General features: G+C 36.7%; 2 protein-coding genes across 3 annotated transcripts in view; both read left to right on the top strand.

Annotated features, from left to right (window-relative positions):
* MTREX (Mtr4 exosome RNA helicase) overlaps nt 1-23,138 on the top strand; it is a 95,367-nt gene that overhangs the window by 59,151 nt on the left and 13,078 nt on the right. For both annotated transcript variants that reach the window (XM_004016983.5, XM_060400428.1), the window contains exons 19-25: nt 2,253-2,381; nt 5,334-5,444; nt 6,509-6,697; nt 11,771-11,934; nt 14,749-14,854; nt 19,594-19,650; nt 21,925-22,087. In XM_004016983.5, coding sequence (XP_004017032.1) covers nt 2,253-2,381; nt 5,334-5,444; nt 6,509-6,697; nt 11,771-11,934; nt 14,749-14,854; nt 19,594-19,650; nt 21,925-22,087 — 919 coding nt within the window. The remainder of the gene's footprint in view (nt 1-2,252; nt 2,382-5,333; nt 5,445-6,508; nt 6,698-11,770; nt 11,935-14,748; nt 14,855-19,593; nt 19,651-21,924; nt 22,088-23,138) is intronic.
* On the top strand, nt 9,696-11,068 carry LOC101115571 (keratin, type I cytoskeletal 18-like). The gene has a single exon (XM_042233783.2). The coding sequence runs from the start codon at nt 9,706-9,708 to the stop codon at nt 10,993-10,995; it is 1,290 nt and encodes a 429-aa protein (XP_042089717.1). The 5' UTR covers nt 9,696-9,705; the 3' UTR covers nt 10,996-11,068.

Raw genomic sequence — 23,138 nt, 5'->3', positions numbered from 1 at the left:
GATAAAAATGTGTCATCAATATTTCGTGTTGTTTCTTTACATTCTACAGTCTTATCAAAAGTATATTTCTCTTATGTTAAGGATGATATTATTTATCTTTATCAGATAGAAAACGTTTACTGAGAAAAGCTTTATCATCTTAGGAAATAAATGTAACAGCAAGTTTTCATTTAATGCTGCAAAAAAAGGAGGCTTGGAATGATTTTCCATACTAATACTTGAGAATATCTCTGTAATGTTGTAAGTGGTTTTGGTAGGTCAGCTTACTGTCTTTGCTTTGTATCTATACTACACTGAAAATTGTTTTAAAACTCCTTTGAAAATAATCATATTTGGGAAAAAAAAACATGCTGAGACAAGACTAGTTTCCCTTTTGAATTGGAAAACCATTTATGCTTTCTTTGAAGAAATTTGTACTCAGAGGTTTGATTGATTATACTTTTGATTTGTTTTGGAGATATATTTTACTGTTCTTAGGCAAATTCATAGGTTAATACAGAAATAGGTTGTAGGCATGAATTAATGGGTATTTCTTGACAATTTTTGCATAAGTCTGTGCAGGAGGGATAGGAGGAGATTGAGTAATCACTTCTTTCCCTGTTCCCCTCTCGATCAAGATAACTACCCGTTATGGGGAAGCTACCTGTGTTTTTGGTGGGAATGTAGATTTGTGCAGCCACTGTGGAAGGCGGCATGGAGGCTCATCAAAAAACTAAAAGTAGAGTTGCCATGTTGTGCTGTGCTTAGTCGCTCAGTTGTGTCCGCCTCTTTGTGACCCCATGGACTGTAGCCCGCCAGTCTCCTCTCTCCATGGGGATTCTCTAGGCAAGAATGCTGGAGTGAGTTGCCACGCCCCTCGCCATCGGATCTTTCCAACCCAGGGATCGAATCCAAGTCTCCTACATTGGAGGCAGACTCTTGACCAAACAAGCCACCAGGAAAGCCCAAGAATACTGAATACTGAAGTTGCCATATGATCCAGCAATCTGACTCCTGTCATATATCTAGACAAAGCTATAATTCCAAAAGATACATGTACGCCTGTGTTCATTATTCACAATAGCCAAGACTTGGAAACAGTCTAAATTTCCATCAACAGATAAATGAATAGAGAAGATGTGATACCTGTATATTATGGAATACTGTTCAGCCATAGAAAGAATGAAATAATGCCCCTCACAGTAGCATGGATGGAACTAGAGATGATCATACTAATGAGTCAAAAAGAGAGACAAACATGATATCATCTATATGTGGAATCTAATATATGACCCAAGTTAATCTGTCTAAAACAGATATAGACTCACAGAAATAGAGACCAGACTTGTGGTGGCCAAGAGGGAGAGAGGTAGAAGAGGGATGGAATGGCAGTTTGGGATTAGCAGGTGCAGGCTATTAATGTAGAATGGATAAACAACAAGGTCCTGCTATATAGTGCAAGGAACTATATTCAGTATCTTGTGATAAACCATGATGGAAAAGAATATAAAAAGATTGCACTGTATGTATAACTGAATTGTTCAGCAGAGATGAATACAGCTTTGTAAATGTTGTAAACTGTGAAAGTGAAAGTTGCTCAGTCGTGTCTGATTCCTTGCGACCCCATGGACTGTAGCTTGCCAGGCTCCTCTGTCCATGGGATTCTCCAGGCAAGATACTGGAGTGGGTTGCCATTTCCTTCTCTAGGGGATCTTCCCAACCCAGGGATCGAACCCGGGTGTCCTGCATTATAGGCAGATTCTTTACCATGTGAGGCACCAGATGTAAACTGTAAACTGTACTTCAATGAAAAAAATAACTTCTCTATTTACCTAATTTTATACAAAAGAGATTATTCAAATATTGAATCAAAAACTAAAATAATCTCCTCGGTGTATTTTTCATCTTGTTTAATTAGAGTTATTTGAAGATACATATTTATTTTCTGATACTGATCATTCTTCCGGTTTCATTTTCTAATCCTAGCATAAATTGACCTATAGTAATAAGCTGATCGTTAGAAACTTAACAATGGCATATCAGGTGATGGTAATCATGCTATTTAAATTCATATCAGGTAAGTCCTCTGTTTCCTCATCCAGTGGAGCATGTTGAAGAATGAAGAGACAGGCTTCATTTCATGAAGGAGACATTGTGTAGCATACGCCAGTCATAGTGCTAAATGCAAGAACATAATTACTGTACACATGGAACTTGTAATTTGTGTGCCAGTTTTTGAAAATTAATGTACTTTTATCCCGTTTTTTTTCTAGCCTAATTCTGGTGAACTGGATCCGTTATATGTAGTAGAAGTACTTCTGCGTTGTAGCAAAGAGAGCTTGAAAAATTCAGCTACTGAGGCTGCAAAGCCAGCTAAGTCTGATGAGAAAGGAGAGATGCAGGTTTGTACTTTACTTTTCATTTCTAGATTTCAGATATTTATAATCACTGGATTTCCTGAATGTGATTAAAATAAACACTCTCATGATTTCTAAATTGGAAGTTTTCAAGGTTTGTTAAAGCTATCTAAAACCAGTAGGATGATTAATCCCTTTATCAAATTATGGCAAGATAATCAGTGACATAGTGAAGGATAAAGAGAATTTAGTAATGAAGCTGGAATTTACCTGGGCTAAAAAGATGTTTATCATTAATTTGTGATTGTTTCATTTTACACTTTATTCCATCCATACTCTTTTTTTTTTTTTGCATTCCTATGAAAATAATGACTGAAAATAGCCAATCTTTTAAAAATAAGTTATAAGATTCCTTAAAATAATTTAATTTACATGTCCTTTTAATTAAGTGCAAAGCATTCAGTTTGCCACATTAGGAACCCATATTGAATGTCACCTATTTTATTTTAACGCAGAAGGCAATGGCAACCCACTCCAGTACTCTTGCCTGGAAAATCCCATGGATGGAGGAGCCTGGTAGGCTGCAGTCCATGGGGTTGCTACGAGTTGGACACAACTGAGCAACTTCACTTTTGCTTTTGCTTTATTTTAAAATAATTAATATAGAGTAATTGTAATTAAACCTTATTGAGGACTTTTCAAGTATCTTTTTGTAGACCAATATACTGAAATTACGTTATTTTTAAACATTGCTGTAAGTATGTGGTACATTGGCTAGGTCTCTGAAGAAAGGTCATTGTAATGATACTTGTCATAATAGGCATTGGTTTGTGGAAAGTAAAATCGGCCACTGCAGCATCATAGTCTGCTGCTTTGGATTGATGAAATGAATGTGAGACTCAGAGTTGACAGTATTAGAAAGACTATATTCTTAAACGTTTCAAAATAATCATTTAAAAGCCTAGTGTTATCTGTAATTTTGAATACCTTCTAGCTTTTGGTCTTTGTTCCTCACTCTTATTTGTTCTCTAGAATTCCACCACCATTGAAACTTACATGATTTAGTTTTCCCTAACATATATCAATTGACTGCTTGCCTAAAATTGGGCTAAAATTCTCCCAATCTAGCATATATTCATTGTAGCCAAAGGAATCTTTTAAGTTGCTGCAACTTGGAATGGCAAATATGTGGCATACATCCCAACCTTCTTCTTCTCTCCTGGCATAGATTGATAATAATTCATGGCTTCCTTTTACATTCAAAGCTTAGACTCTTTCTAAGAAAATGATCTGATGAGTAATTCATTGGAGTTAGTATTTTAGGTGAAAACTGTTAGTTGTCTACCGTGTTCTAGGCCCAGATTTTATTAAGCATGCGCATGTGTGCCTGTGTTACTTAAAGATAACGAGAAACTTTGCAGCTCTTAATAATACGATTTCATTCGGTTCAATTGAAATCTCTACAGAAAAGCCTTCACTGAACCCTGGGCAAACTGAGTATCTTTCCTCTGCTGAAAAAAACATTTTCTATTCAGTTTACTTTAGCGTGTCTTACTAAGGAAATTAAGGTGGACATGCATAAGCCTGAATTGCATCAATACACGTAGTCTCTGACTTTAAGGGGTTTAGAGATACGAAGGGAGCGTCTTGTGCTCAAAGAGGTGACTTATCGAAGATGTGTGCATGTTGTAAGCTTATAAAAGAAGTAATGAAATTTAGGCAAATTTTTAGGAATGTTAGAACTTTTTAAAGTTACATCTGCATTCCAAGATATGGAAGCAGCATGTGCAGAGCACAGAATAGCCCTCTTTAAAAATAACTCCTGGTTTTTCTGTCTGTTGAATGGCAAAGGCATAGAATGAAACAGGGAGGAAAAGTATACCTTAAGAAGTTGAATACATATATAATGTTAGTTGCTTTTGCAAATTAATATTTTCAGTAGGACTCCTGGATATAGGCAAATAATGCCATAGGCAGTTTGTAAGGAAATCTCATCTCTCAACTACATTGATTGTGTAGCACTATTCAGGGTTGGTTTGAATCTGTTTTCTTTTACATGAAATATGAGGAGGAAATGGGATTTCCATAGTTACCTTTCCCTTCTCTAATTTTAAGTGTATGTGATGCCAAATTTAATTTTTCATCAGCATTTGTGTAAGACTTTGTAAAGTGGCTATTTCTTTTGCCTGTGAAATAAATCTTGAATTTATTTTTCCAGAAAAAATAAGATGGCTTAGAATATAGCTAGCTTTGGATAGTAGTTGATTAGTAGAGGTTAACACTTTAAACAGTGTATTCTAAAAATTACTTTTATCACGCCAGCTTTAGTGTGATGACGAGGGAAGGGTATTCTTGTCAGGAGAATGCATGGAGGAAAGTTTGAAAATAGTTGGTTTTCAAGATTATGTCTAACAGAGTCATTCTGGCCCATCCAGAGATTACATGAATATTTCATGGCCATCTACACTTAGTTTTTCCTTCATTTGTAGTGCTGTAGTACTTTTAGATATTCAAAAAGTACCAGTTACTGAGGATGCAAAAATGAATGAAGTATGGATTCTGTTGAGGGAATCACTTATTTTTATGTACCATTTGTTAGCCTGTTACTTAAAGATTTGAATTTGTTTTTACTTTTTAAATATAGTTCTAGAGACTTCCCTGATAGTCCAGTGGCTGAGACTCTGGGCTTCCAGTGCAGGGGACCTGTGTTCGATGCCTGGTCAGAAAACTGGATCCTGTATGCTGTGACTAAGAGCTGGTGCAGCCAAATAAATAAATATATTTAAAACAAAATAATAGTTTCTATTAAGGTATAAGCTTCCACAATGGTTGCTATCCACTTATTAATACCTGTCACATAATATAAATGTAATTTTCTTATAAGGATTCAAACTAAATTTAAGAAACAGCAGAATTTGAAAATGTACAATGTTAGTTGTTTTATATATATATATATATATATATATATATATATATATATAACTTTTCTGTTGGTAGGTTGTTCCAGTTTTGGTGCATCTCCTGTCTGCTATCAGCAGTGTTAGACTTTACATCCCCAAAGACCTTCGACCACTGGACAACAGACAGAGTGTTCTAAAATCAATACAGGTATGCACATTAATTTTATAAATATAAATTTTATGTAAATATAAATAGATTATATAACAAGGCAATTGATATGCTTTTAAATATATTGCTTTCTTTCAGGAAAACTATAAACACTGCCAATAGTGGCAATTATTTTTAACAAACATAGTGGGAGCAGGTCTATATGTAGATTGCCCTCTCTTTGAATCTACCAACAAGTTAGTCTAAGGGAGGGCTCACAAAGTAAAACGTAACCACTGTTGTATGTTAAATACATTTGCTTTACTGGTTATGAATGAAAGTAACTATAGAGTGTGTTAAAAGTTTTTATATATAAAATCATGTGCCTGGACTTTTGATTAATGCATGGATAAAATAGTCTTATGGAAAATTATTAGTTGGTTAGTAAATAAATATTTGAAGAACATTTACTATGTAGCAAAGGCCATATACTAAAATCTGAGAAAACTGGATGCTTTTCATGTAGAGTAGGAATTTTTAAGCTTTGGTCCATATGTGGGCTTCTTAAAATGAATAATTCTCTTAACAATTTTACAGTTTTGTGGGTAACCTTTTTTTAAAAATTTCTAACTGACCAAATCCTATATTACGTTTAAGGCCTATCTAAGACCCTGAAAGTCTTCCAGTGGGATATCAGACTGTAATAAACTCTCTTCTCTGAATTCACATGTTCATTATATTTAATATTTAAATCATGTTAGAGAAAAAAAATGTAGCAGTGGGGATCTGGATCCCTTAAAAAGTTTGTCTTTTTAAGTCTTTCAACTCAGTACCACACTCCCTAAGAATCAGCCCAAAGAAGTAATCAGAAAATTGAAAAAAATTTACACTTGAGATGTTCAATTCAGGATTATTTATAATGGTAAGAAGTTACAGCAGTAAATGTACAGTAATGGGTTTTATCAGTAAGTTGTACCACACTAGACTCTAAATATTAGAATTATTAATGAATTATAATACATGTCTATGTGCATAGGAAAAACATAAAGGAAATACTGGTTTAGCTTAGTCTTAACTGATATTACCTGTGAGGTGAAAAGTGAATTTTAAATATTTTGTTTCAGGAAGTTCAGAAACGTTTTCCTGATGGTGTTCCCTTATTAGACCCTATTGATGACATGGGCATTCAGGATCAAGGACTGAAAAAAGTTATCCAGAAAGTAGAGGCCTTTGAGCATCGAATGTATTCTCATCCTCTTCACAATGATCCAAATTTGGAAACTGTGTATACACTTTGTGAAAAAAAAGCACAGGTATGGCAGAAACATTTTTATCATAGAAGTCTATGTATTTCACTATATGAGAGAGTATATATATTTTTTCATTTTATTTTTTTGTTGGTTTCATCAGCTAAAGCAAGAAGGTGCCTAGCTATCAATTCTTACCAGCAAAAAAAAGTTGATCGCTTTAATTGAGATACCATTCACATAGCATAACATTCATCCCTTTAAAGCATACCATTTAGTGGTTGTTAGTATATTCACAGTATGGTCTGCAACTATAACCACTATCTAACTGCAGAACATTCTCATCACCCACAAAAGAAACCTCATCCCTGTTAGCAGTCACTCCCCATTTCCCTACCCTCCAGTCCCTGGCAGCTGCAAATCTCATTTTTGCCTTATGGATTTGCCTGTTCTCGAGCTTTCATGTAAATAATACAATACGTGGCGTCTGTGTTTGCCTTCTTAGTTAATGTCTTCAAGATTCATCCATGTTGTAGCATGAATCTATATTTTATTCCTTTTTATAGCTGAAAAATATTCCCTTATATATGTGTTATACCACATTCTGTTTACCATTCATCCGCTGATGAACATTTGGAGTTTTTCCATTTCTTGGCTGTTATGAATAATACTGCTATGAACATTTGTGTACAATTTTTGTGTGGACATATGTTTTCATTTCCCTTAGATGGAATTGGGTTGAATTGCTGGGTCATAGAGGAACTCTGTGTTTAACTTTATGAGAAACTGCCAAACTGTGTTCCAAAGTGGCTGCACCATTTTATATTCTCAGCAGCTTATTAAAGTTCCAGTTTCTCCACATCCTCCCCAACATTTGTTATTGTCTGCATTTTTAATTATAGCTGGTCTAGTGGTATAAAGTAGTAATTCACCTTTTTAGGGTAACTAGCTGTGTTCTCTAACCCTAAAGCATTCTTATAGCCATTCTGAATAACGAATTTAGAAAAAGCTTGTTGAAGTGAACACATTTCTTTCCACTATCCACTTCTCTTCAACTAGAATCTCTGTATAGCCAAATACCATTTTCTCCTTGAAGTTTATAAGTCTTTGCTTTTATGCTTTTTCAGTTTTTATCACATGCCACTCTTACTGTGTTTGTCTTTCTGTCTCACAAACTAGATTTTAAGCTCCTTAAGCTCAGATGTTTCATTTTAGCTTACTTATACTCTTTCATATCTCCCATAATGATCTATTTTTATAAAGTAGATGCCTGGTGTTTATTGAATACATAATATGAGTAGAAACTTCTTTGCCTAATAAAGTAACGTGTTCAGCTCATGGTTTTAACAGCGCTGCCGCTTCCTAGGTTTTTGTGAACTAACATGATGTGGCCCTGTGCCATGTTGTGCACAGCAAGTATGTTCTCAGGGAACATGTAGTATATATACTATGTTATGGCCCACCATGAAGGTTTCTTCTCAAAATGAGGAAACTGAGACATTAAAAGCTTGAGTATGCTCAGACTGTGCTAGTATGATCCTAGCCTGCCCGTCTCTCACCAGGACCTTGCAGCTCCCTCCCTGCTTCCAGTTTCTCCCTACACCAGAGAATCAACTTTAATAGTTTCAATACAAGAACAAAGAGACCTGAGTTTGGTTGAGTGATAACTGGAGAGTATCCATGGATAATGTGACTTGAAGCCCCAGAGAAAGGGATTATCTGAGCTACTGAAATGTAACAAAAAGGCCCTAGTGTCTGGCTAAATGAACTTGTTATAAAGACTGCAATACATGCAAAAAGTGCTTATGCAGAAGCGTTAAGTCCTAAAAGTAAGACCTAAAGTTGATGTGGACTGTGTTTTTATTTTGCTAAGTAGTAGTCATACACCAGAAAAGACTGAAAGGAAAACATAATCTGTTGTGAGATTAGAGTAGGTATCTCCCCTGTTCCCCCTTACTTATACTGCAAGAAAACTACGAAGAGTTAACAATTTTATGACCTTCTAGAGACTGCAAGATAAACTTAACATTCCTTAGCCCTGCCTAGGAAGCCCTTCAGAATCTGACTGCTCAACTGTCAACATTTTAAGTCCTCATACCCTCTGACCCAGCTTTCTACAAAGTGAGGCAATATGAGGATGTTCTTGTAGCATTCTTTGAAAAAGCAAATGAATATAAACAACCTCTGAGTTCATCAGTAGACGGTTAGATACATGAATTACGAATATCCACAATGGTATCAAAATGACCCTTAAAAAGAATGAGGTAATGTATATGTACTTTTTGGAAGAGAAATCCTGATTGTATTAAGTGGGAAAGGAAGCTGATCACACCTTTGTGGGGAAAACCGCTGTACCTGTGTGTTCATGTATTTACAGACATGGATAATCTATTCTGTGTTCTTTTAAGGTATGTAGAAAAAGATCTAGAACAGCATCATGTAGTATATAATACAAGCTTCTCACATAATTTAAAATTCTTTAGTAGACACTTTTTTAAAAAAATGAAAAACAGGTGAAATTAATTTTAATAAGATTTTTATTTAACTCAGTATATCCAGAATACATTTCAACATGTAATCAGTATAAAAATTACTGAGGTAAAAATCTTAAATAGTAGACTCTCTTCTACCAACCTGTAAGCTTTGTATGCCTCTATTTAGCACAGTCTTCTATGCTAATAACATAGGTGCATCTTCAATTAAAGAAACTTTAGAAGATAATTTTCTTTTTTTTGATAGGCCTAGTAAACATACCAGGTGGCAGAGAGGTAGCATGCTAGGTAACGTATAAAGCATTCCTTCTTATCCTCCTAGCATTGTGACATGTCAGTTCATGGCAATGTAAATAATTGCTAAGAGTTTAAATTCTGGAGTCTGAATCCCATCAATCCCAAGCTTGGGTTTGAATCCCATCTTTTATTACTCTCTCTGTGATCTTGACCAGTTTACTTGGTAATCTCTCTCTGCCTCAGTTTTCTCATCTGTAAAATTCACATTTATGTCTGCGTAAGAATTAAATGAGACCACCCAGCACCTAGAGTCCTGGCCTCACTCTTTCCTCGAGAACAAACATCATGAGCTTCAGCGCCCAATCCACCTTCTCCAACTACCGGTCCCTGGGCTCTGTGCAGTCGTCGGGCCACCGGGTCCGACCGGCCTGCAGCGCGGCCAGCGTCTATGCAGGCACTGGGGGCTCAGGCTCCTGGATCTCCGTGTCCCACACCACCAGCATCCGGGGCAGCTGGGGGTCTGGGAACCTGGGCGCCAGGATGGCCAGGGGTCTGGTGGGTGTAGGGGGCATCCAGGGCGAGAAGGAGACCATGCAAGACCTGAACGACCGCCTGGCCTCCTACCTGGAGGAGGTGAGGAGCCTGGAGGCGGATAACCGGAGACTGGAGAGCAAAATCCTGGAACACCTGGAGAAGAAGGGACCCCAGGTCAGAGACTGGGGACACTGCCTGAAGATCATCGAGGACCTGAGGGCTCCGATTTTTGCAAATTCTGTGGACAACGCCCGCATCGTTCTGCAGATTGACAATGCCCGTCTTGCTGCTGATGACTTCAGAGTCACGTATGAGACGGAACTGGCCATGCACCAGTCTGTGGAGAGTGACATACACGGGCTCCGCAAGGTCATCGATGACCCCAGTGTCACCCAGCTGCAGCTGGAGACTGAGATCGAGGCTCTCAAGGAAGAGCTGCTCTTCATGAAGAAGAACCATGAGGAGGAAGTAAAGGGTCTACAAAACCAGATTGCCAACTCTGGGCTGACCGTGGAGTTGGATGCCCCCAAACCTCAGGACCTTAGCAAGATCATGGCAGACATCCGGGCCCAGTATGACGAGCTGGCTCAGAAGAACCGAGAGGAGCTGGACAAGTACTGGTCCCAGCAGATTAAGGAGAGCACCGCAGCGGTCACCTCGCAGAACGCTGAGATAGGAGCTGCTGAGATGACCCTCACAGAGCTGAGGCGCACCGTCCAGTCCCTGGAGATCGACCTGGACTCCATGAGAAATCTGAAGGCCAGCTTGGAGAACAGCCTGAGGGAAGTGGAGGCCCGCTACACCATGCAGATGGAGCAACTCAACGGAGTCCTCCTGTACCTGGAGTCAGAGCTGGCCCAGACCCGGGCAGAGGGGCAACACCAGACCCAGGAGTACGAGGCCCTGCTGAATGTCACGGTCAAGCTGGAGGCTGAGATCAATACCTACCGCCGTCTGCTGGAAGATGGGGAGGATTTCAGTCTTGGCGACGCTCTGGACAGCAGCACCTCCAGGCATACCATCCAGAAGACCACCACCCTCAGGCTCGTGGATGGCGAAGTGGTGTCTGAGACCTCAGACGCCAAAGTTCTGAGGCACTGAGGCAGCAGAAGCAGGGTCCCCTGGGGGGCAGGAGGTCAATAAAAGTTGAGACGTTCATTGCAAAAAAAAAAAAGAATTAAATGAAATAATGTAAAGCACTTGAAGAATCAGGATTCATAGTTAGCTGTCAGTAAATGTCAATTACTGACCACCGTTGTTGCCTTTAACTTCTCTTCAGTTGAAGCTTAATAAAGCATCTGCAAAATACCAGTCTTTGAATTTCAGCTTCTCAGTTCCTAAACTTTCTGTCAATGTTTTTCTGAACTTCGAGCCTCCATTTTAGGATCCCAGTGTTTCCTTGCTTTGTACTGTCATCTCTGTCACAGTTGATGAGTATATAATATCTATATATGTCATTAATTTAAATACACATCTAACCTAAAATATAACCTCAAAATAACATTTTCCTTTTAAGCTTTCATCTTTGTCTACAAAATAAAGACTTTCTTTGCTAAATCATTTTCCAGCTTTTAGGCAGATTTTATGCAATTTGAGGGCTTAAAAGAGAAAGAACACAAGATTCATATACTCATCTTTCTTTCCTTATTCTCTTGAGTTGCCCCTAATTCCATAAGGATTGAGAAGTTGGAGCTGATGTGATTGCTACCTCAGATAACATCATTCTTATATAATATCCTGGAATAGTAAGAAACTGCTATGTTCCTCTCCACCCCTCCCCCCAATATAATTATGTTTTGTTTCATTTCATGAGTAAATGTAATTTTTATTTTGTTTACTTTATTATTGAACTTCTTTTTACTTTTGTATGCCTTAGATTGCAATAGACATTAAATCCGCAAAGCGAGAACTAAAGAAAGCAAGAACTGTCCTACAAATGGATGAGCTCAAATGTCGCAAACGTGTTTTAAGGAGGTTGGGATTTGCTACATCTTCTGATGTCATAGAGATGAAAGGACGAGTGGCTTGTGAGATAAGCAGGTAATACTAGAAAACTGATTCTAAAATGGAATACTGATTTTAAAAGAGGGCTGTTAATCTTTTGGAAAAAGAACTGTTTTCAAAATAATAAAGTTTGTTTGGTGCTTTTCATATTAAAATACAGGTTTTGGCCATGAAGTTGAGAAATTAGGGAGAATAAAAATCTTGGACCTTACTAATTAATGCAGATACCATTAATATTTTCATGTTTCCTTTTTCTTTATTTTATAGCACTGTGGAATTTTTATGTAACTGTAGTCTTAATTTACACATGAATTTTTATACTTTTAATTTTTTTGTAGTAATGAAGTTTCTGTAAAGTTTTAGGCTAACGTAGCATATTATATGCCATAGCTTAAAATCAGATATAATCTTTTGTATATTAGATATAAGCTGTTTATTTTGGTAATCTTCTACCACATTACAAATGACCTTAAAGCTAAATGACATAAAGCAGAAGTCATTTCATTCTCTCTGGTTGTTTCTGTGGGTCAGAAATTGTAGAAGAGTGGGCCCTTCGGATGGTTCTGGCTCAGGATCCCTTGTGACTGCCATCATTTTGAAGATATTTTGCCATAGTCAATTATTCTCTGTGAGTCCATAAAAGACATCTCAAAATAGTTTTTGTGTACTCAGCAAGGCCCTAATGTATGGGGTCAGAAAATTACAGGCCTTTGTAAATGCTTTGGACATTCCTGATGAAGACTTACTCATATCGTTCTTGCGGATCATCTAGTTCAGGTACGACTTCAGATATCTGCAGGGGCCAAGATTCTGTGGCAAACAGAACAGCTGTAGGCCACCAAAAGGAGGCAGCAACTACCCAGCCTCAATCAGTTATTAAAAATAATGTGATATCAGAGTATAAGTTAGAAAAGTCAAATATCTAGTTTCTTTTTTTTTTTTTTTTTGGTGAAATCTCTTGATTTTTAAATGTTCTCAAAATATTTCAGAATTATGTTTTTAGGTTCTTATGCAAGCTAAATATAAAACACTTTGTGTTAGATTTGGCCCACAGGCTTGTATTGAATAGCTTTCCTTAAACCTTGATAAAATTAAGCTTTCCTGCTTTGTAATTAAGGAAACCTAGGTACTATAAAGTTAATAATTTATGCAGAATTAGATTTAGACTATAACATTGATCTGTTTATTTAAATGCCAGTTCAGTTCAGTTCAGTTTGGTTCAGTCGCTCAGTCGTGTCCGACTCTTTGGACCCCATGAATCGCAGCACGCCAGGCCTCCCTGTCCATCGCCATCTCCCGGAGTTAACTCATACTCACATCCATCAAGTCCGTGATGCCATCCAGCCATCTCATCCTCGGTCGTCCCCTTCTCCTCCTGCCCCCAATCCCTCCCAGCATCAGAGTCTTTTCCAATGAGTCAACTCTTCGCATGAGGTGGCCAAAGTACTGGAGCTTCAGCTTTAGCATCATTCCTTCCAAAGAAATCCCAGGGTTGATCTCCTTCAAGATGAATGTTATTGGAATTATTTCTTTGTGATGTTATATAGTATTCAATAATTGAATTAATTTAAATTTATTTTAAATTATTAAATATAAGTTTAATATATTATTAAATAATTGATTTATTTCTCTTGGGTATCTGCAGCAAGATTTAGTCTTGGAAGAAAGAATATTTAGAGATAACAATATCACATATCAAAACACATTACTTTTCCCCCAGACTTGCCTCTTGTGATCTATCTTGGAGAATAAAACCACTGCAGGCAAAAACTGAGGAGTCATCCTTGATTCCTCCTCTCCCTTCTTACTCTCTTTCTACGTCTTCATGATTGTTTTCTCCTATCTCTGTGCGGTTTTTTAACTGTTCCCACTAACTGAAGTGCATCCCTTTTATAAGTTTCTGCAACCCATCCTTTATTCTCTTGCTTTCAGAATTGTCTTTCCAAAGCATAAATTGTAGCATGTCGTTCTTTGGTAAAAGTCTGTCAATGATTCTCTGTTGCTTTTAAAATAAATTCCATAATTGAGTATATTCTTGTCCTTTCCTATGTATCCCTTCTGTTGCCACATCCCACACGTTTCTTTCATTTAGCATGACCTTTCCATCACTCCCCATTCCTGCATGTTTTTTTCAAGATCTTCTGAAACTTGCTTTGAGTTTCTTCAGATTGATTTTAGTCTCCTCAACTCTTTTTTTTTTTTGCATAATTGCCTATATAAACCTCTACTAAATTGCTGTCATGTGCTTATTATCTTTCTCATCTGCCTCTCCCACATTAGACTATAGAAGTAGTCTTATCTGTGTTTTTCCTGTTAGGAGCTTAACTCTGTCTATTGTTAGGAACCCATATTTAGCTTTTGACTTTTGTTTTTGATTAGTTATTACCGTAAAGCTTGATGGTTTGTGACTTTTCTTTTAGAAATCTTAGGAAGTTTGCAAATTGTGTGTCTGCTATGGATACATTCTAATTAAGATTTCTGATAAAGTTTTCATTTAATATTTTTTAAAGTTATTTGTAAAGAATAATTCTAATTTAATTGAGCTACAAAAAATTTAAAAGGTTCTTAAACCTAGGTAATAAATGCTAATAGCTAATTTTTATGGTATTCTGAGAGTCAAGAAAAGATTGTTTATTTCGATGAATATCTGTTTTGGTGTTTGCTAGAATGAGCTGTTTATATGAGATACCCATTTTACATTTACTATTGATTTATTCATAAATGCCTGCCATTTCCTTAGTTAGATAAGTCTTAATTTAAAACTGTATCTAAACGATGTGTGGGTATATATATGTGTTTTTATATTCTGATATTTGGAGTTTCTTTTCTTTTTTTTTTGTGGTGGTACAGTGCTGATGAGCTCCTTCTAACTGAGATGATGTTTAATGGCCTTTTCAATGACCTGTCTGCAGAACAAGCAACAGCACTACTGAGCTGCTTTGTGTTTCAGGAGAATGTGAGTTTATGTATTTAGCACATCTTATTTATTAATTTGCATTTTATAGTTAAATTTTAATATTATGGATTTTTAAATTATAAAATGACTTTCATATTTACATATTAATAGGTATATTGTCAGAAAAGAACAAATAGAATTTTATTTATAGACAATCATTATTAGTCAGATTCTAAGTTATAAATTTGTTGTATAACCCAGTGCATTATTTGAAGGTCTGGCTTAGTCAGACAGTCCTAGAAGAAAAAAGAAAACGAAATTTTGGCAAACTGGTGAAAATGAAAAGAAAGTAAGACTGAATTAATACGCCTCTTCTCAGTTTTGGAGAATAACTATGAGGCAGCTGATGATATCAATACTAGCAGCTGAAATCTTTGTTTTCATAGGCAAGATTTGAGGTAATGGCCATACGATTCTCATCAGTAATCTTTTCAAGTGAGTAGTCGAGTTTCAACAGCTTCTAAGAAGTAAAAATGAAGTGCTAGATGGACCATGAGAACACTAATCATCCATTGTGCTCAGTCGCATCTGATTCTTTACAACCCCGTGGATTGTAGCCCACCAGGCTCCTCTGTCCATGGAATTTTCCAGGCAGGAATACTGGAGTGGGTTGCCATTTCCTACTTCAGAGGATCTTCTCGACCCCAGGGATCAAACCTGCGTCTCCTGCATTGGCAGGTGGAATCTTTACCACTACATCACCTGGGAAGCCCTTTACTTTAATTCAAAAGCCAGTGTTTGTTTAAAAGAGTAAAATACATGTTTCACATTTCAAATTCAAGATTTTATTCATTGTGTATAAAATTAATGAAGTAAGAGTAAGACAAGGACATTTGCCTTCTAAAAATAATTTGATGTTATGCAAATTTTTAGATGACGTTTTATCATGTGTACTTAGTTTAATTTTTTTTAAAGTAAATTGTGTAAGACAGATTTGTTTTTGCAGTTCTGCCGTTGATCTATTTATCTATTAACTATTTCCTTATTAGTCAGAGCAGTTACATAACTTCTTGAAATAGGTATGGGCGCTTTTCTTTAAGCTCTCTGATTACGGATTAACATTACTGTTATAGTGGCAATGATAACAAGTAGGACACTAACTGAAAAATGGTTTATGCTCTCCTAAGAATACCTGCTGCGTACTTATGAAATAATTTAATCTGCTTGTGAGGAATACATTTCTTTATGAAATATTATGTTAGGCTATTTTTCTTAGGTTCAAAATCTTACTGTTAATTTCTGAGATAATTGTTAAGAATGTTTGTCAGATTTTCTTTGAACAGATCTAAGGTTTACAGATTGTTTGGGGGTTGATGATCTTCTACCTATGGCAGACTTTTTCTTCTGGCTAATTTCTTATGCTGTGTTGTGTTTTTTGTTTTTAATTTGGCACAACAAAACTCCTGTCTTTTGAAAGGCCAAGTATGTTACCTCTTCACAGGAGTTGGGCTTCACCAAACTATAGTTGCTAAATCTTGAGGCAAGGTGTCACTGTGTGTGGTCAGGGTTGGTTCAGTGAGGCCACGTTGTGCTGCCTATACTGTCATCATTCTTACAGTGGGGCCTTCAACTTCAAAATGGACAGTTGTGTTGAAAGTAACATGGAATGTTGTTGATACTTTTAAAAGTATTTTCTAGCCAGAGAAGAAGGTAAATATACTAAGATATTGGTTATCAGTGCTGATAATTTCTATTTTATTTTAAAATGTGTTATTTCTAAAACTGCGCCCTTATTTTTATATATTACACAGTCTTTATAATATAAATAACAAGTGTTTTTCAAATGCTTATTAATCACTCACTGTGTGCAGTGCAGAGACCAAGACCTGAGAGAGAAAACAGAATTTTTTGCTTTCATGATACTTTCGTGTATGCTAGTCAATGAAGATAAAGAAATAAGAATAGATGTATTATGTCAGAAGGATGAGGGGTTTGGAGAAAAGTGAAGCAAAAGAGGCAAATAGAAATCATTTTGAGGGGCTGCATTTACTATTTTAAATAAAGTGATTAGAAAAGCCTCACTGATAGAGTAAAATTTAAATCAAGACCTAAAGGAGAGATGGGGCAGACTGCATGTACCTGGTGGGAGCGTGTTGGTAAAATGACAGACACTTATCTTACTTATATTATGACCAGCGCCTTCTGCTTACAATGACCAGGAGAGAGGAAGAGATCAGTAACGGGCGACCAGGGAATGGATGCAATATCAAAGACATTTACAGTCTTCGTACTTTTCACTAAACTGAGATATTGAGTTCATTCTGGCCATTTTGCTTTCTCATTACTTATCATGATTTTTTTGTTTTAACAGGAATAACACAGAACCTGGTTCATAATTTATTATATAATATATACCTGATACAAATCAAAACTAAGTCCTATATAAATACTGATGCTTAAAGGCAGATCTGTTACAACTAGCCTGTAGTTTGGTTTTTTATTTAGTTTACCTATAATTACTTTAAATCCTGTCTCACACATATATACACACATTTCTTGTAATAATTTTTTGTATAGTAAGTCTACCTTTGTCAAAATTAATTGTTCCTTAATATTAGATTGGTACAAAAGTAATTACCGTTTCGGACCTTGAATTTTAAATCATTATAACTAGGCTCAAGTTCATCTTTATTAACCAAAATAGGAACCATTACAATTAACATATTTTTGCCAATGAAAAATGTTTGTTTATTCCTGTAGCATAGAAATCCATGCTTTGGGATTTGATGAACTCATGGAAAGTATTTTCTGCATCTTGCTGGTTGTGGAAGCATTTTCCCTTCAAAAAGTTGTTGAGAAGCTTGAAGAAGTGGTAGTGAGTTGGTGAGAGGTCAGGTGAATATGGCAGATGAGGCCAAACTTTGCAGCCCAATCCGTTCAGCTTTTGAAGCATTGGTTGTGCAACATGCAGTCAAACGTTGTTGTGGAGGAGAATTGGCCCCTTTCTGTTGACCAGTACCTGCTGCAGGCATTGCAGTTTTGGGTGCATCTCATTGACTTGCTTCTGGGAAGCATACTTCCCAGATGTAATGGTTTTGCCAGGATTCAGAAAGCTGTCATGGACCACATGAGCAGCACACCACCAAACAGTGACCAGGACCCTTTTTTTGGAGCAAGTTTGGGTTTGGGAAGTGCCTTAGAGCTTTTTTGCATCCAGCCAATGAGCTGGTTGTCTCTGACTGTCATATAAAATCCACTTTTCATTGCACATCACAATCCAGTCGAGAAATGGTCCGTTGTTGTTGGGTAGACTAAGAGAAGATGACATCTCAAAATGACAAATATTTTGATTTTCGGTCAGCTCTTGAGGCACCCACTGATCGAGCTTTTTCACCCTTTCAGTTTCCTTCAAATGCCAGATGAGCGTAGAATGGTCACTGTTGAGTTCTTGGGCAACTTCTTGGGTAGACGGAAGAGGATCAGCTTCAGTGATCCTCTCAGGTGGTTGTCGTCAACTTCTGATGGTCAGTCACTGCTCTCTTCATCTTCAGGGCCCTCGTTGTCTTTGCCGCACTTCTTGAACCAGCACTGCACTGTATGTTCATTAGCAGTTCCTGGCTCAGATGCATTGTTGGTGTTGCGAGTTGTCTCCACTGCTTTATCACTCCTTTTGAACTTGAATAAGAAATTTGCTTGAAATAGCTTTTTGTCTAACATTATTTCCATAGTCTAAAATACAAATAAACAGCAAGTAATAATTCATTAGCAAAAAGCTTTATAAAGCAAGAAATGAGCATTAAAATGATGTATAACAGAACCACATTTGAATGTATTCCAATATCAAATGGTATAATTTAACATTGCAAAACTGAAATTGCTTTTATACCAACCTAATAATATCTTTATACTAATCACAAATCTGTACGTTTTGAGTACCTTAGAGTGTTAAGAAACCAACACACAGAATTGAAGCAGCTTGTCCAAGTTAATTTGATTGGTTAGTAATAGACCTTAAACTTTTAATTTTTCTAATTGAGAAATTGATGGACTTTTCAGTAATGGAAAGAGAACAGTAAGAACAGTGAAACTCATTTAAATTTTTGTCTTCAAATGGGCTTCCTTAGTGGCTCAGATGGGTAAAGAATCTGCCTGCAGTGCAGGAGACCTGGGTTCAGTCCCTGGGTTGGGGAGATCTCCTGAAGAAGGAAATGGCAACACACTCCAGTGTTCTTTCCTGAGAATTCCATGGACAGAGTAGCCTAGTGGGCTACAAGGCTACAGTCCCTGGGGTTGCTAAGAGTAGGACATGACTAAGCACTTTTCAGAGTGGTTAGAGAGTTAGAAATACCTAGGTAAGATTAAAATTGAAGGCATTACTTCCAATGTAATTTATCCAAGATTTTTAGTTTTCACACGTTAAAAGTTGCCTAGAAGTCAAACTGTTTAAAAAATCAAAGTATGGTATAACAGTTTATAAATGTTGATGTAACTAAACTACTATGCATCTTTGTTCTCCTTCAGTTCCATTTATGGTCACAAAAAATAGCTAATTTAGCACATTTTGCAAATTTAGCAGTGCAGTATTTTCCTCTGAAATATAAAAGAATAGTCTAATTCAGGATGACAGGAATGATAATTTTGCTGACATAATTAATTAGAAACTTTAAATGCTAATGACTGAGGTCTTATAATTTGAAATTAACAGAAATCATGAAAGCTTTGTTTTGTTTGTAAAAGTAAATAGTATATAATGCATTTTAAACTTGGGTTTTGTATATAATCTTCCTTTTCTTTTATAGTCTAGTGAGATGCCCAAATTAACAGAGCAGTTAGCAGGACCACTTCGTCAAATGCAGGTAAGATTTTTTTGAACTACATATTTTAAGAATAGTATATTGTGAAATAAACATTTGTGACAGTCTAATCATAGACCACCTGACTTGCCTCTAGAGAAACCTATATGCAGGTCAGGAAGCAACAGTTAGAACTGGACATGGAACAACAGACTGGTTCCAAATAGGAAAAGGAGTATTCAAGGCTGTACATTGTCACCCTGCTTATTTAATTTATATGCAGAGTACATCAAGAGAAATGCTGGGCTGGAAGAAGCACAAGCTGGAATCAAGATTGCTGGGAGAAATATCAATAACCTCAGATATGCAGATGACACCACCCTTATGGCAGAAAGTGAAGAGGAACTAAAAAGTATCTTGATGAAAGTGAAAGAGGATAGCGAAAAAGTTGGCTAAAGTTCAACATTCAGAAAACGAAGGTCATGGCATCCGGGCCCATCACTTCATGGGAAATAGATGGGGAAACAGTGGAAATAGTGTCAGACTTTATTTTGAGGGGCTCCAAAATCACTGCAGATGGTGATTGTAGCCATGAAATTAAAAGACCCTTACTCCTTGGAAGGAAAGTTATGACCAACCCAGATAGCATATTCAAAAGCAGAGACATTACTTCGCTAACAAAGGTCCGTCTAGTCATGGCTATGGTTTTTCCAGTGGTCATGTGTGGATGTGAGAGTTGGACTGTGAAGAAAGCTGAGCACCGAGGAATTGATGCTTTTGAACTGTGGTGTTGGAGAAGACTCTTGAGAATCCCTTGGACTGCAAGGAGATCCAGCCAGTCCATCCTAAAGGAGATCAGTCCTGGGTGTTCATTGGAAGGACTGATGCTAAAGCTGAAACTCCAGTACTTTGGCCACATCATGCGAAGAGTTGACTCATTGGAAAAGACCCTGATGCTGGGAGGGATTGGGGGCAGGAAGAGAAGGGGACGACAGAGGATGAGATGGCTGGATGGCATCACCAACTCAATGGACGTGAGTCTGAGTGAACTCCGGGAGCTGGTGATGGACAGGGAGGCCTGGCGTGCTGCAATTCATGGGGTCGCAAAGAGTTGGACACGACTGAGCGACTGAACTGAATTATAGTATTTTTCATTTCACAGAGACAGCTTCCTTCAAATTAAATATATCATTTGATGTTAGTTTAGTCACAATACTATTTTGATAACATCATTTTTTAATTTTTATTTTAAAAATGAAACCATCTCCCTCACCAAAATAAGTTTTATAGAGTTGCTCAAGTTCAGATTTACCATTGCATAGTGTAGATAAACTGTGTCAGCAATTCAGTGCATGCACTGGTTTCCTTGATGTTAAGAATGGCATCTTGATAGATTTCAGTTTGTTTTACATTTTTCTATCCTAGTTTATAATAAATTTTAAAATCAGGTTTTAAGATTATCTCTGGATCCTCAAAGACATGTCTTTTTGATACCAGGCACCAGTTTTATGGAAGACAAATTTTTCACCATCAGAGTGAGGTGGGCAGATGGTATGGGGGTAATTTTACATTTAGTGTGTACTTTACTTCTGTTATTTTTAATCTGCTCCACCTCAGATCATCAGGTATTAGATCCCAGGGTTTGGGGACCCTTGATTCATCATAATGAATTGGTCTCTTTTATTATTTCTTAGGAAGAATGATTTTGTCTACCACTGTAAGACATTGCAAGAGAGGAATGAAGAGTGAATCATAAAAATGATCTCTTTAATGAAATATTTAGCACTTTTTCATGTTACTAAGAAGGTTAAACTCCAGAAGCAGTGAAGTCTTCATAGGCCTGAGAGGTTTTGACCCTTTCAGTTACCAGGGGAAAAGAATGACTCTAACGTCTTATTATCAAGAAAAGAAAATCTTAAAATGTACCTTGTTTAAAGCTTTGTTGGAGAAAAGCATCATTTTGCCATAGGACTTTTGTTTCTCTAAGGCTGTTTTGTTATTGTTGTCTTTGTTTTGTTAATGAAACAGATTAGTTAAATGTCACTCTTGAATAGTTTTAAGGAAGAGTTTTGGTTATTGTACAAAAGGTATTACTGGGTGAAAATCATGCTCTTGATTTGTTTTTTCTAATTAATGTAGTGAAAAAGCTTTGCTGTTTGATTACTGAACAATGGGTCAGGCATTGTGGCTGCTTAGAAGCAGAACATCCAGATTGTAGGCATATTATTACCAAGGAAGAAAAAGGAAACTTGTAGAAAACCGGCTTTGGAAGCCTAAAGAGAAGGTGATATGGGAGTCATAAATAAGAAGTTTGAAGCATATCTTTTCTTTTCAAAGGAATGTGCTAAAAGAATTGCAAAAGTTTCAGCAGAAGCCAAGTTGGAAATTGATGAGGAGACTTATCTAAGCTCATTTAAACCTCACTTAATGGATGTAGTATACACCTGGGCAACTGGAGCTACATTTGCCCATATCTGCAAAATGACAGATGTCTTTGAAGGTATGGTTAAGTCTTCTATACATATACTTCTTTCTGATATAACAAATGTACTTAGGATGACATTGATTTACCAAAAAAGAATAATATATTATTTTTAACTTTTGATACTAAAAAGAAATCTTCTGCCCAAATAGGGGTTTCCCCTGGTGGCTCAGTGATAACGAATCTGCCAGCAATGCAGGAGACCTCCTGCAATGCAAGAGATGCAGGTTCAATCCCTGGGCTGGGAAGATCCCCTGGAAAAGGAAATGACAACCTTCTCCAGTATCCTTGCCTGGGAAGTCTCATGGACAGAGGAGCCTGGCAGGCTGCATGCAGTCCATGGGGACACCAAAGTCTGACACGGTTTAGTGACTAAACAACAGCAACCTAATGGCTTGCTATATAATTCCACCAAAAAATGCTCTCCATTGCATATAAAATCAAAGTTACTTAATTTAACTGAAGAAAAATTTTAAATGAAAAAGTAAAGGTAAAGGAAATACAAAAGGAGTAATTATAAGTGAATTATAAGAAGCAAATAATAGGCACAGTATATAAAGAAAGCCATATTTAGAAAAGCTGTATTCATTGCAAAAAGATTGGCTTATGTAGATATATATAGTGGTGAATTCTGTATACATTGAACTTTCTTAAAAATGAAAATAAATAAGCTTGGTCTTCATACCGATTATTGTAAGATCCTTAAAATATTATTATTATCTATTTATTTTGAGGTAAATTATTTTTAACATACCCTGAATTATATGCTCTTACCTGATATTATTGAACATAACTAATAGGTACTGAGTTTATGAATCAGTGATTTTTGCATTGCATAGATTAAACATCACAAAATCAGCTGTGAGCTTTTACTTCACTGCATTGAATTTTATGGGTTTTAAATATGAAGATTCCCCTGGAGAAGGGAAAAGCTATCCACTCCAGTATACTGGCCTGGAGAATTCCATGGACTGTATAGTCCATGGGGTCGCAAAGAGTCAGACACGACTAAGTGACCTTCACTTTCATTTTTAAATTAATAGTGTGCTATTTTAGTCCTTTCCCTGAA

This window comes from Ovis aries, chromosome 16, assembly GCF_016772045.2.
Source record: "Ovis aries strain OAR_USU_Benz2616 breed Rambouillet chromosome 16, ARS-UI_Ramb_v3.0, whole genome shotgun sequence".
Lineage (NCBI taxonomy): Eukaryota > Metazoa > Chordata > Mammalia > Artiodactyla > Bovidae > Ovis > Ovis aries.
The sequence above is the reverse complement of the archived record's forward strand: the minus strand, read 5'-3'. Positions and strand labels throughout refer to the sequence as shown.